This window comes from Gekko japonicus, unplaced genomic scaffold (assembly GCF_001447785.1).
Source record: "Gekko japonicus isolate JY-2015 unplaced genomic scaffold, Gekko_japonicus_V1.1 scaffold4, whole genome shotgun sequence".
Taxonomy (NCBI): Eukaryota; Metazoa; Chordata; class Lepidosauria; order Squamata; family Gekkonidae; genus Gekko; species Gekko japonicus.
The window spans coordinates 660936-676244 of NW_015165234.1; the positions used below are offsets into that span (position 1 = coordinate 660936).

At 41.4% G+C, this 15309-nt stretch overlaps 1 protein-coding gene across 1 annotated transcript in view; it reads right to left on the minus strand.

Annotated features, from left to right (window-relative positions):
* Positions 1 to 5734: 5734 nt before the first annotated feature.
* Positions 5735 to 15309, minus strand: part of HSF2BP (heat shock transcription factor 2 binding protein) — a 35678-nt gene continuing 26103 nt past the window's right edge. Inside the window, exon 8 of the mRNA XM_015409766.1 lies at positions 5735 to 5943. Within this exon, the coding sequence (XP_015265252.1) occupies positions 5735 to 5943 (209 nt within the window). The remainder of the gene's footprint in view (positions 5944 to 15309) is intronic.

Consider the following 15309-nt stretch of genomic DNA (forward strand, 5'->3'; position numbering starts at 1 on the left):
GTGGGTAATAAGACAAAATTAAATAAACAAAACAGTTTGTCCTGTATAAGCTGTAGCTGGATAATCTAGTGCTGTGCCTTGGCTGCACTAAGCTAATTGCTTCCATTAAGACTAAAGTATTATTCACTCAGTTCAGTCTAGCAAGAGACCCTTCAAACACACAATGCAGTATGTCTGACACACAAGCTGCTTCTAAAAGGCCCATGCATTGCTACTGGTCATACAACCATACCATAAAGGCATGTAACCGTACCATAGTTTAGATTGAACATTTATGGTTTATTAGAAAGAAACACCTCCCATTTTTGTCATTATGCTTTGGGCTCATTCGAATGATATCCTAGAGATCACAGAACTAGGTAGAATCTTATATTCTAATAGCGAAGTCGGCCAGTCTTTGGATACTTAAATCTGGTGATTGGACCTGTGAACGGGCAAGGCAGATCTTTCTACAAACCTGAAAGTGGCCCATTTCCTCCATGTGAGGGCTGGAGATCACCCAGAATTACAACTGCTCTCCAGATGACACAGATCAATTCCCTATAAACTAAATTCAGCAAAGCTCTTTATGGGCAATTTTTTCCTTACCTGAATACTGCTTGCATTCCTGAGACCACTTTCCTGGGAGTAAGCCTTATTTAATAGACCTGAGCAGGATTCCGAGTAGACCTGCTTAGGATTGCTAAGACCTGATCTGAAAGGCACTAAGGCACATGTATCATTTTACCAATATACACAACGTTCTGAAGCGCATTCTGCACCTCACAAATGTTAGCAATATTGTGCTGATACCACTGAAAAATGTGTGTACAAGGAACAAGGGAAATATAGATGTCCCTTTCAAAAAGCTAGGATGGAACAGAACTAGCACACAATGTCCTACTCACCCTACACATTCCCTTTTTCCTGTACACTCCCACCACTGACCTCATATCAGGTGTCGTAACAGCTTGACCCAGTACTATAAACAGGCTGTGCTCCACCCATGCACACATTGCATACTACTCAAGAGTTCTCTGCACAGTCCCCCTCCCGCTTCCCTTTGACAAGAAGCTTAGCAATAATAACTGGTAGTGAGGGTATTTCCAGGCAACCACATGAAGAAACTGTGGCTTTTACTTTAGGCCTATAACTCAGCCAGCCATTAATACCAGGAAATTACCTCCCCATTGGTCTATTACTGTTATAATGAGCCTGAAACGGAATCATTGATTTCAGCTCTGTACACTTAATAGAATACTTGAACTACGGTTTCTTCTCCTTCACTGATCAGTTTACAGAAGGGGTTTGGTATTGTCATGAATTCACTGTCTTCATGACTGTGTAACTAATTAATAATCAGTTATTTTACAAAAGAACTTTAATTAGTATTAATTAATTAGTTAATATTGCCCAGTTGGTGGATTTTACCCAGTATCTGGACATGCCACCCAGTATCTGTCATTAAAAAAAACAAAGGAAGCCTCTCTCCTTCTACATTTGGAAACAGAAGGCAAAATTTGCAGTTTTTTGTTTAATTCATGCAGTGGAAACAAGCTTGTTCCACCTTCTCTTTGTTCCAACCAATGAAAGAAAGCAAGGTTTTGACTGACAGGTATGGGATGCTAGGGGCTTTGCTTCCCTATTACCAGCAGCTGCTTCAGGGCTTGCCTTAACTGAGATCCTGTAGCAGCAATTGGTAGCTCCATCTATGTTTTCCATTTCTTATGCTTTAATGGTCCCTAAAAGTAGATAATTTAAAGGAAAAAAGTATTTTGCATCTTCTTCTGAACTTCCATTCCTCCCCCCCCTAACATTAATGTAATAACATTAGAGTCTCTTTCTTTAAAAATGTAAAAGAGCACAGCTTATCAATCCATTCCCTGGCTGTCTGTAAAGTGCAAAGCAGCAGGAGAGAGTGGTCTTTCCTGTATTTTCATTGGTTGGCATTCAGGTACTTGAGACCACATCATTTCCTCTCTCAAAATATTTAAAGGGGAAATTTTCTTCTAAGTTTCAGGGTTAGTCCTTATTTCTGTGTGGCTATTTCCATCTTTGTGCTGCTAGCCAGCCATATTAAACACATTAAAATTCGGAATGAGTTGTTTTTGGTGTTCAGTCTCAAGGCCAGCACTTTCTGTTTAAAGGGTGCCAAGGCTGAAGCATACTAAAAGCCCTGATCCCTAAACCCAGAGTTGTAGGTACAACACATACTTGGACAATCTGTTTCCTTGATTATTAATTCATATACTGAAAGCTCGATAGTAATCTTTGGAAGCCGTGGAAATTGACTATAAGGAGCTTTTATTTCTGCTGAGGGTGAATGCTACAAGCTAAGGTCCGAGTTTAGTTTTTAACTGTCAATAGCTCGAGATACCAGAGAAAAACCAACAGGAACCTCCTATATGGAAACATCTCCTTACTACACAGGTGATTTTGTTGAAGCAAAGAAGGTATTGCTTGCTGCCTGATACAGTATGATCCCCATACTATTTGCTACACTACACTGACCATGTGCATGTAGCCCTGTCTGAACAGCTCCAAGGAGGTCACAGTGTAAGCCTGCAGTCCAGGAGAGCAGGACCTGAGCTGCTGTGCTAATCCCCAATTCTAATTGGTTTGCTAAAGATCGTAGTATTTGGTGGCACAGAAGTTTTACCCAATTAAGATGGCTAATCATAAGAATTTCAAAGTATTGAATAGAACATAGGCATAGAAAGCCATCACATAATGGAAGTGTCTACTTTCAAATGTCAAGTTTACTGACCTTTCATTTGCATCTGACTGACAGGAAATGGACCTCCTGCACCAACAGTTTCTTCTGTATCAAAATGTGCTCAAGCTAAATATTAACCCAGTATTATAGATCTTAGGCACCTGAGATATAGAGTACAATTTCATCCAAACATTAGTACCCAAGCAGTGTGCAGCCTGGCAAACAGTTATTGCAGCCAATCACTTTATCCTGATAGACCAGAATATATGACCCATAGGGGAAAAAACACAATGTATGTGAATTGAACATCACTACTGTTACTTTATTTCCAGCATCCAGAATCCCAGACACATGGTGGAAACATGGCATACGTGATACTAACATTAAACTTGTAATAACTTGTAATGGTGGCACATGCAACTTTGCATTAGGAATATCTAGAGGCAAGAGAGACTACAATTGACATTGCATCATGTTAAATGGACACAGATGTCATTTGGACATTATCTTGTTTGAAGCCCACACACATTTTTAGGCCTGAAGGCCTATGCATGAACAAAATAAGTGAACAAGAGCCTGTATGTGTACAAATGTCAGCTTCATGTAAGCAACTGGGAACATTGGGAAATGCAAGGTTCCAACTGTGTATCTATGGCCTACACATGTAAAGTCTTATTCACAAGTTACATGAAACTTGCATAAGACTGGCAGAAGGGCCAGTAGTACAGTCCTCCTCCCTCTTCATACATTCATTCTCCCCAGACAGTTACAAGTAAACAGTATTGGTTTGTGGTCATATTCCTATGATGGGAATGCATATCAACTAGGACATCCATGGGACAGCTTATCACTCAGTCATCTCCTTTAACCACAGATAAATGTTCATGAACCAAGCTTATGAGGGGGGGGGGGTTCTCCTTGCATTGCTCCTCCTTTCTCTTTCTTGAATTGAGAATTGCAATTAAAAAACTAACCTTGGAGTACAAGTGCCTAGGTTAACTAGAGTTAAGTCTCCTCTCCCACTACCTGGGATTATAAACCAGGGTACCTGCATTCATACATCATGAATAACCCAAGTTATTTTTTTAGTTACAATTTGCTGCATGAGAAATTGAGGGAAAGAATTAGATAAACATGCAAGCCTGGTATTTACTCAGGATAGTTCTACTTAATCACAGTAAAATGTCTGAATGTAGAATGAAGATAAAATTGGTTCCCCACTCCTTACTGAAATTCCTGGTTCCATATTCTGTACCCCAATCACAAATATTAATGATTTCTGAACTTCAAAATAAGCTTTGGATCACCCCAACTCATATATTCCTGAAGTCAGGAGACAGTGCCTTGTAAGATGCCATAGGGTGGAGCCTGATCCAAAGCCTGGTGTTTCATAAAGCAGTCCAAAATAGGGTGCCCCAAGGAATTCCACTGATTTGCACTTACAAGTAGATGGAAAAAACAAAACAAAACTGGGGATTCCTGCACTTCAAAATAAGTTCTGACCACTCAAAAGTCAAGCATTTGTGCAACTAGGAGATGGTGCCTGCAAGGTGCCATTCAGTGGCCCCTGGTTTAACACCTGGGTTTGTGGCAAAGTGATCCAAAGTGGGATGTCTCCAGCAACTGCAGTTTGCATTACCAAGCAGTCGAAGAATAAGACATTTAGGGCTGCTGCACCAATTAAGTTTTTGACAATCCAACTCATACGTCTCTGGAATCAGAAAACAGAACCCTGCAAGGTACCATAGAATAGTGATAAATAGCCTATTTTGTGCCATATGTCAAATAACTTTCCAAAGAGCTCACTACATTATGGTTCACAAACAGAAATGACTCCAAAGTGTGGAGAATCCTTTCCTGATGGAAAATATTTGCTCTTGCTCTTTACCAGTTCTGACTCCTATAACTATTGATAAAATGTTAGAGTAGAAAGGACCTCAGCAGCCATGCAGACTTGCTTTCTGCATAAACACAGATAACATGCCCTTAGTTATCCACCAGCATTTAAAGATGTGTGGAACAGCTTGATAATTCTCCAAGTAACTGATATGCCAAAAGGGTATTTCTATACAGGATCAATGCACAATATTGGTACTCCTTATCAGGCTACTTAAAATAGCCAGCACGGGGTCTAATTATGCATTCTGGTTTTTGGAACATCCAATAGGTTTCTCTTTGTCATGAGAGTAGATGTATTGTTTCCATAGCTCTGGTTTTTAAAGGACTGGAAGCGGTAGCGCCACAAAGTCTTAATGGATCCTACCCATCAGTAAGCCTCTTCAACATTTATCACTCATATCAATCCAAATTCCTTAGTTGATCGCTAGAGACTGGTGGGCAGCATTTTCACATGGCTCTAATGTTGTTAGGTTTACAGCCTGTTCTCTGTGTAAAGATAATTAAAGTGAGCAGATTAGGGTAGGGGTAAGACTGTAGGATCCAGTGAGTGAGAATGGAACAATATCACTGACACAGCCCCAAGCACCCATTATGTTTGTGGAATCTGTCTTCCTTGTATGCCTTCTAAAAGTTTGACTAAAGGATATTTACAAAAAAATTTGGGTGCTTCTCCCTTTACTGGGTGTACATAATAAACACTTTTCTGTTGCTCTCAAACACAGAAAATCAAAAGCTATTCTCAATCTGATATTACTGGAATAGGAGGAAAGCTGGTGTGGTTAAGGCATGGCTTCAAAGAAGAGATACTTGATTTTGCACATCACAATTTGTTGATATAGAGTAGAAATTGAATAGATCCACTAAAATTCTTTATTATTAATTTCTTCACCAGTCTTTGGCAAATTATAATGCCAGTCTTTGCATAACATTAATAGGTGAGCTGTTATCATGTGGTTACCCTAGAAAACCTGATGCATGTCACTTATAGCTATGATTAAATCAGTTTCTCCTACAGAGGAATACTGGCATGGTGCACATGCATACTATTTCTCAATGTTAAAATTAACAACAATGTTTTACAGACAACCACAAAACTGGAAAAGCTTGAAAATTTAAAAGATAATGTCATAGCATACACTTTTATATTTCACATTCTAATACTTTAATATCCTCAAGCAGTTCTTGAGCCAGCATTTGAAGATCTCCATTACGACACTTAGATAGCATAAGAATACGCGGCAGTGGCATAGTGTCACGTATCTCAGCAGCTGACTTGGCTAAAACCTCTGGCTCCAAGATCACAGACTGGAGAAGCCGTAGTACATGCAGACATACTTCTGGATCTGGATCTAGAAGTAATGGAGAAAATAGTCTAGCTAAACAGAGTTCTAAAATATCAAACCCAATATTAAATGTTCTAAAGCTGACTTTCATCACAATCATTTTGTCTTCTTGTTTGGGATTTCAAATGTAATTATCCCATAAATGCTTATTTTAATCATATTACTGCTTTTTCTTATTACCAACTGGTTCTCAAACAATGTATCGTGGAATAAAATTGGGTCACAACCTGGTAGATAACTGAAGCAGAGTTGTTTTGTGTTTTTTAAATTCTTCAGCAGTAGACTGTGGATGCCATTCAGTGCTTAGAGGGTGTTGTAGAAAAAACTTCAGATTAAAACCTGCTGCTGATTTCAGCAATTTTGGGTATGAATTTCTATTTATTTATTTAATTCATTTATACCTCACCCTTTCTCCCCAGTGGGAACCCAAAGTGGCTTACATCATTCTGTCCTCCATTTTATCCTCACAGCAACCCTGTGAGGTAGATTAAGCTGAGAGAGTGTGACTGGCCCAGGGTCACCCAGCGATCTTCCATGGCACAAGTGGGGATTTGAACTTGGGTCTGCAAGATTCTATTCCAACACTCTTAACCTCTGCACCACACTGGTGGTTAGACATTTCGGGGTAGAAAGCATAGAGAAGTGGGACTCAACAACTTTGTCCTTTTAGGGAATTGCCACCTGCACATTAGTAACAGTATCCCTAAAGTTCTACCACTTACCCCTTACATGGTTTTTTTCTTATAAACCCCCCCCCCCCCCCAAAAAAAAAGTAGAGTAGAAAACAGCCACAGAAATCTATCATTTTTACTTTTGGGGTACTTATTTTACAGCAGTCTATAGAACATACTGAGGTACAAAAACACCCGATGAATTTTTAATTAAAAATACTGATTCAGGCAAGCGTTTTTTAGTGCTGTAGAGATACAGACTCTCCTAACCCTTCCTGATAACCTGGAAAAAATGAAAGAAAAATGTTCTTGGGGTATAAAAATGCCTCAGATTAGAAATTATTATATTTTAGATGTTTTCTTTAAAATTTGTGAAAGTTTGTTAGTTTTCTAATATCTTAGGTTTGTTTGTTGTTTCAAACAGAAAATAAAAACAATTGCTTTATAAAAGAACAGAACTAGTATGAGTTATTCAATGTTACCAACCAAGGGAGTGGATCTCCTCAAATCTTCCACCTCATGTGAAAGTGTTTTCAGGCTGTGGGTGTTTGAGTACAGTGAAACACATTAACAATGGCCACAACCCACACAAAATTTTGTGAGGCATTGTTTACCTCAAAATACACTGAAATTTGGCTTGAGGTAAAAATATATTACACAAATCGAATTGTGAACATTTTTCCCAAGCAGAAGTGGTGTTAAGGCTATAATATCCTGTACGTATAGCAGACAGAGTTTGAGTCCAGTGCTATGGCTTGAGGAAGTCTGTTTCAATGTATCTAAAGAAGTGTTAATGCACATAAAAGCTTATACCCAGAATTAAACGGTGTTGGTCTTAAAGGTGCCACTGGACTCCAGCTTTGTTCTATTGCTTCAGACCAACATGGCCACCCACCTGAATCCATACAGTAGACAATAAGCCCAATCAATACAGTGGAAGTCACTTCTAAGTACGCGTGCATAGGACTGGGCCTTACCTTTCTACTTCTCACTACCAAGAGCTGATCTTAACTATTAAAGGCATTTTGTGAATAGTCCCAACCAACATAAGCAAAGGGTTTCTCAAATGACTTCTTGCAGGATAAAAGATCTGTGGATAATTATAGCAGGAGGTCTGCAATACTGTGAAGTATCATGAGTTTCTAGTACTCTCAAGGGAATTTCTTACCACTTGGAGTAGCTGGGAACATGAAATGGTACCATATCCTCCCAAAGGACTGGTACAGAAACATTTCTGGTGACTTTTAAAAAGTCTATTAATCATTTAAAGAATGTATCCTGAATACTTTTATGTGCTAGTGGTCTGCATGCATTACTTAATTACTATAAATGCTGAAATGATTTTAACAACATATTAAAAATCTCTTAACTTCACTGGCTTTTTCTTGACTGTACTGTTTGATGTCACTAGCATTCAACCATTAACAAATGTAGTTGATAAGGCAAACAGAAATTGCCGTCACATGTGTCACTGGCAGTATACTCTCAGATGAACTATTCTCTGTAATGGGGCTTAAGTAATTGCATTACATCAATGCTAAACTCTTAATCTGTAATAGGCTCTGGAAGTGTGATGTGAATTCAATTGGCACGTGCATGTAAAATTCTTAGGTCATCAAATGCAGGAGCAAGATTTATTACTCTGACAAATAATGGGTACCAAGTTCAAGCCTGACTAATTTACTATCTTTTCCAAATAATCCCCACTAGCACTAAAACATTTGAACATCATGTCATGCTGGCAATGACCAAGTTTTATTATAATGGAAACACACATAAGCCTGCAGTCCTATGCACTTTACCTGAGAGAATCTCATTGAATTCAGTGGGACTTATTTCCAAGTAAGCATGATCAGGCTGCAACTGAGACTGTGGTCACAGGGAATAAAGCACAGCAGAGATCTTTGTATTGCTAACATTAACATCATGGGATGGTTTCAGTGAAGGAATTATGACAGAGCCTGAGCTAGGAAACCGATGCATCTCCTCTGTGATAAGGCAGCAGTTCAGCACCTTGGTGGGTGTTGATTTGATAAAGAACTTTCTGTGAAAGAGGGTGGGAAGAAGGTGTGTCTTTCAAAAAAACAGACTGAAGACTAATGTTTTGAAAGGTCTGTGTTTACTACTCTTTCGTGAAAAGTACGCAGACGGAGAGTGATTTCAGCAAAGCGTACTTTATTATATCCGGAACAAGACGACTTTGGCTGGCTTGCAGGCTGGCTTATATCCCCCGAGAAACCGCCACCCAAAACACACCCCTACTTCCCTATACGTTATTTACAGTGGCTGAGAGTCCCATAGGCTCTCAGGCGGGAACCTAGCCCCCTGATTGGAGCAGGCTAGGATCCGCATAGTCCATTGTCTCTTGGAGCTAAGCTCTGCGTTTTTCTCTGGACTTGTCTGGACTGGATACATTACAATTCCCAATATTATTTTAGAGCATGAGTCCTCAGAATGAAGACACAACAGCTGTTTCAGAAACTATTATGCATTCTTCCCCAGAGAGAGTGCACATGAAACCCAAAGAAGTGATAAAACAGGGGCCAGTGCTGATATTTAACAGAGAAAATGAAATTCCTAAAAAAAGAGAACATGTTTGTGGTGGCCTAGGTCTCACTGCTGTACATAGACTGAGATATCCCTGCACTAGGGTTCTCAACTCCAAATAGGGAAATTCCTGGAGATTATGGGGTGAAGCCTGGGGACAGTGGGGCTTGTGGAGGGAAAGGACCTCAGCAGTGTATAATGCCACAGAGTCCACCCTACGAAGCAACCGTTTTCACCACAGATCCAAAGATCACTGTAATTCTGGGAGATCTCCAGGCCCTAAATGGAGGTTGGCAACCCTACACCATGCTTTTGAGGAATACCACACATTGTGTTAGATCCAGGCAGATGGAAACTTGCATATAGGTGCTAATGACAAATGATTTCATCAATGGGAAATGTTAAGAACATAAGAACATCAGAGAAGTCAATGTTGGATCAGGCCAGTGGCCCATCTAGTCCAACACTGTCACACAGTGGCCAAAAATACCAAGTGCCATCAGGAGGCCCATCAGTGGGGCCAGGACAGTAGAAGCCCTCCCACTGTTGCCTTCCCCCCCTCCCAAGCACCAAGAATACAGTACATCACTTGCCCCAGACTGAGAGTTCCTATCTATACCTTGTGGCTAATAACCACTGATGGATCTCTGCTCCATATACTTATCTAATTCCCTCTTGAAGCTGTCCATGCTTGTAGCCGCCACCACCTCCTGTGGCAGTGAATTCCATGTGTGACAAGTTTTACTGAATTTTGATTTTAGTACTATTGCCTACTGTGAACAGGCTAGAAATTTAATTAGCACATTGTAATCTAAACTGAAAATTAATGGCTCCCTACCAAAGTACACATGTCCAAAGCTAGATTCAGATTTTTATTTTATTTTTTATTCTTGCCTTTGGAATAGAGAACTTTCAGACTCATCTTTCATCACCACCAGTTGTAATATTTTACTCTGTTTTCAGAAGACGTCAAGACATTTACTTGAACACTAGATAACTCTAAATATGCTATTCCACATAAGAACAGCTTCTTCATTGTGATACTGCTTTTTGAGGGGTATGTTTTAGACCCAAATCCCCAAACTGCAAAGTTGGTTAACTTAAAATCCTATGCATATTTTCTCAAGAGGAAGTTTCATTGAGTTCAATGAGATTTATTTATTATTTAATAAGTGTGGATAGGACTGGAAACACAAAAACTATAATTTCTTATACAATTTGGAAAAATCACAAAGCAGTCTTCTTTGGGAAGTGTGCTGGGTACTTTATCGAGCCACAGTAATTTCAGTATCTTAGATTATACTACTTATAAATGAACAAACTCTGGGTGTATAAGACAGAGGCAAGAAGGAGATGCAGAAAAGCGGAGGCTGGTTTGTCTAAAATAGAACCATAGGGAGTATTAAGAAAACAAAAATTAGCTGAATCTTTTCTGTTACCCCACAATTTCTTAGCTTGATGACTATTATACTTAGCCTATGAATCTGCTTTGCCTTGAAGGTTAACTTTAGTTATGTATTTCAAGATCAACAGAAAGTTTTTTTCTTTTTTATTGTTTATTGAGTTTAAGCATAGTACAACACATAAACAGGAACTGCCTCCACAAATATAAACTTCTACATACAAATATAGACCAGAATTGCAATACAAGGCATACACCAGCATTGACATTCAATCTCAAACCCTACGCTATACCTAATTCTCTCTGAGGCTACACCTATTCTAGCATCAAGAGACTAAATAGAGAGAATAATAATCCATCCCCAAATTTGTAATAGGGGTATGCCCCTCCCTATATGCCTTAACAAATGGGGCCCATTTTAGCATACCCGTGTCAGAGGGGACAGACTGGCCTTCCTGCTGTGTTTGTTCTGATAGTTCAGTGATGGCGAACCTTTTAGAGACTGAGTGCCCAAACTGTAACCCAAAACCCACTTATTGATCGCAAAGTGCCAACACGGCAATTTAACCTGAATAATAAGGTTTTACTTTAGAAAAAACAACTCATACATTAACTTAAAATGATCCAAACAAAGTAAGGAAAGCAATCCCAAATGCTTTCATTTACTTAACACTATTTGGCAGAGAATTCAACACTTTAATGATGGTCTGGGCCTGGCTGGGACGATGGAACGCGTGCCCACAGAGAGGGCTCTGAGTGCCACCTCTGGCACCCGTACCATAGGTTTGCCACCACTGCGATAGTTTATCAAACATGAAATAATCCCATACCTTAAGGAGCCACTGGTGCACTGTTGGCACTGTATGAAGTTTCCAGTGCCTTGCCAGAACACTCTTTGCTGCTGAAAATAAGGTGGAGATGAAGTCTCTGTCCTGCCTTGGGATCTTTGTCTTTGGCCATAAATTTAGGAGAATTATCAAAGGGTCTCTAGTGACCTTGTAGCTAGTTATGCGGTGTAACTCTGCTATGATCTCGTCCCAGAACCTTGCAACAGATGGGCACGTCCACCAATTATGAAAGTAGGTACCCTTATCCCCACATTGCTTCCAACACAGGGGGGACGCACCCTGGCTGATATGCGCTAATTTAACTGGAGTGTGAGTCAGACAGAAGCAACTGGTACATCAAAGAGTCTCTAGTGTTTCCCCTGTAGGACCTTGGAGTTCATCAGGCGTTCAAATACTATTAGCGGTTTCAATAAAGGAATTCTATCCCTCATCGAGTAGAAGAGATGCCTCAGCTGAAGGTATTCGAACCAGGGGAGGGTTGTTTTCCCCATAATCTCAAGCATCGCCTTATCCTTTATGTTATCCTTCTGAACTATGTCTATGAACCTGGTCAGGTGCGCTTTCCTCCAGTTACTGAATGCTCTTGGTTGATTGCCCGAGGGGAACCATGGCTGATCCAGAAAACTGATTAAGGAGGACCACGGTGGAATGAGACCTTTCTTGTGCCTGTCCCACACATGGAATGCCGCTTTAAGAAAAAATTGATCATGCTGCTTGTGTTGTCTGACTGTTGCAGGCTGCTATAAAGCTTCCCGGAATGTCTCCAACCGCAAAAAGGTCTGATCTATGCATTTCCAGTCCGCCTCATACGAGACATGGTATTGTTTGACTACATTCGCTAAGACCGTTGCCGAGTAATAAAAACAGACATCCGGAACAGCTAAGCCCCCATTTGATTTTGTTCTGCGCATCATCTTAAACCGGACCCTAGGCCTCTTATAGCTCCAAATAAAGTCATTTAGGTTCCTCTGCCATCGCTTAAATACAGTGAAAGGTATGAATATGGGCAATGTCCTAAACAGATACAAAAACCTGGGCATAATCATAGACTTCACCACATTTACACGCTCCACCCACGACAGTAGTCTGACATCCCACCGTGTCATTAATGAAATAGTTTTGTTATTGGCTTCAGTGTGGTTGTATCGCAAAATATCTTTGAGGTCTAGAGGGATTCTGACCCCCAAGTACTGCCACCGGGAGTGATGTTGGTGGCTCTGTTAGATATACTACGATATCATCTGTGAGCAAGCTGATTTTCAGATGTTTTCTTCCGACCCGTACACCAGAAATGCTCTCCTTGCTCCGGATCTCAGATACCAAAGGCTCTATAGCGAGCGCAAATAAGAGTGGAGACAGTGGGCATCCCTGACGGGTGCCCCACCTCAGAGGAAACTCTTTAGAAAAAATTCCATTAATGTTGAGACTAGCCAACGGGGATGTGTATATAGTGTGCATAACTGAGGCAAATTTAGCCCCAAAGTCCATCCTATGTAGCAGTGATCTAAGATAGGGAAACTCCACAGTGTTGAAGGCTTTTACGATATCCAGGGATAATATAAAAGACGGCTTGACATGGTGGGTCCTGCAATAGTGAATCAGATCTACCATCTTCCTTACGTTGTCAGCAATATCTCTTGATGGGATGAAACCTGTCTGGTCAAGGTGTATATATCCAGCTATTATCTTTCTTAACCGCAGGGAGAAGAGAGTAGTCAGAACCTTGTAGTTGCAGTTTAAGAGCGAGATCGGACGATATGCCTTCGGATCTGACTTGTCCTTCCGTGGTTTAGGCAGCACTATAATTCTTGCAGAGTTCCATGAAGGAGGCATCGGATTGGAGTCCATTACTCGGTTGAAAATATCCGCAAGCGGTTGGGCTAAATCATCTTGAAAAATTCTGTAGAACTCAGTAGGTAGGCCATCCAGCCCCGGTGACTTGTTGCTCTTTATTGTGCTTATTGCTTGGATAACTTCTTGTGTTGTTATTGGCTCATCTAGATATTCTTTGTGAGACTCTGAAAGACGCAAGATACTCCCGTTGGACACCAAGTATTCAGAAATCTTGGTCGGAGCTGGGTTAGTAGTGTCATATAAAGTTTCATAATATTGTTCGAAGACCTTAAGTATGTCTTTGGAGAAAGTCCGTATATTTCCCTGACTGTCACGGATACAGGAGATGGTGCCAAAAATAGCGAACCTATCAGACCGACGGAGAAAAGGTCTTTCCAATGCGGCGGTAAGAAAGGAACTGGCGGGATGTCCACGCCCTCCCCTCTGGGCATGCGCAGTGGGGTTTCTGCGCATGGCCGAGGTCTGGGTGCGAAAATCCATTAAAGAGCTTGCTACTATGCCGATCAATCCAGCGTGTGCGCACTAGATCCCATGGATATGAAGCACAGAGACCACGTCGAAGATCGTTGTTGACACCAACGTAGAGCCCCATGGCTCCGCCCTATGGTCCTACCACTGGCCAAGGGCTCGAGTGGGGCCCCCACCCCCTCCCTCAACAACAATATTTTTAGAACAGACACTTAAAATGCCACTACACTAAACCCTAAAAAGTAACAAGCACTGCCGTATATGACTAAGCTTACAAACAATAACACATGGACCCATACCATAACACTTAGACACCAGCAACAACAACAAAAAAGGCAAGCACTGCTATAGGCAGCTAAACACTTGATTAAGGAGTCTTGCAAACAGGTATCTTGCTCCAGGGCATAGGCGAATTTAGGAGCTCAAGTTTCCTCTTGAAGGTTTTCTTAGGGCGAGGGTCTGTCGAGGCTGCAAGCTTCAGCTCCTTCAGCAAACTGAAACCTGATTCCTCATCGCTGGCTTCCAGGGAGACGCCCTGGTGGCGAACTAGGAGGTTTCCTGATGCTAGCCATCTATAACGGAGCCCCACCTCCGTAAGCCTAATAGTTACCGGCTTCAATTCTCACCGGATCTGCAGCGCCTCTGCCGAGAGATCAGGGAAGACCTAGATTTTAGCATCGTTAAACGGTAAGCCCCCCTGGGCCCTGGCTTCTTGCAGGATGCGTTGTTGGGTGCGTGAGTCCAGGAACTCTGCCAGTATGTCCCATGGAAGCTGCCTCTTACCGGGGTTCAGGGTGCCCAACCGATAGGCTTTTAGGATTGTTGGAGCGATCCCTGCCTCTAGTCGCAGCGTAGTAGCCAGCCACGATCCAATAAAGGCTATTAAGTCTGTGTTCTCTTCCGAATTCCGATGATTCAGGGAAACCCCTAAATTTAAGGTGGCGGTCTCTTAGTTTAGTCTCCAGGGCAATTAATTTTTCCCTTGCCCAATGCTCGTGGCGTTGGAGGTCTTGAATATTCTCTTGGTTAGCCAAACTGTTTTCCATGGCTGTTTCCACCGTTTGGGACATTTGGCTCATTGCCCCCTGCATCATGGCCATCTGCTCTGTGATGGGCCTCATTATATCATTGAGGGTCTGCAAGATTTCCGATTTAAAGTCCCGCAGAGTAACAGTAAAGTCAGTTTTAGTCAACAAGTCCTGAGACCCGAAGTGCTCTGCTCTGCCCGTCGCCATTTTTAGTAAAGAATCAGGCCGGCCTGCCTTGCCCCCTGACGGTTTTTCCAACGCAAAAAATGTTGTTAAAGGCTTCTGAGGGGAATCAATATGTTTTGAGCGGGCTCCCCCTGATTTACCTATACCTTTTGGCAGTGATTGGGGTTGTGTGGCTCAGTTTTGTTGAGGAAGGGGACGGTTGGGGTGGGAGAGACCTCACTCAGCATCTGCCATATCTCAGACCGACGCCCGCCCAACTTCTATTTCCTTGATTATTCTGCTGACTACTGTGTATCCTTTCAAGTGAATAATATGCATGATGGCAGAGCTCAGGGATTCAAATATTGAAAGCTTATATACCATACACT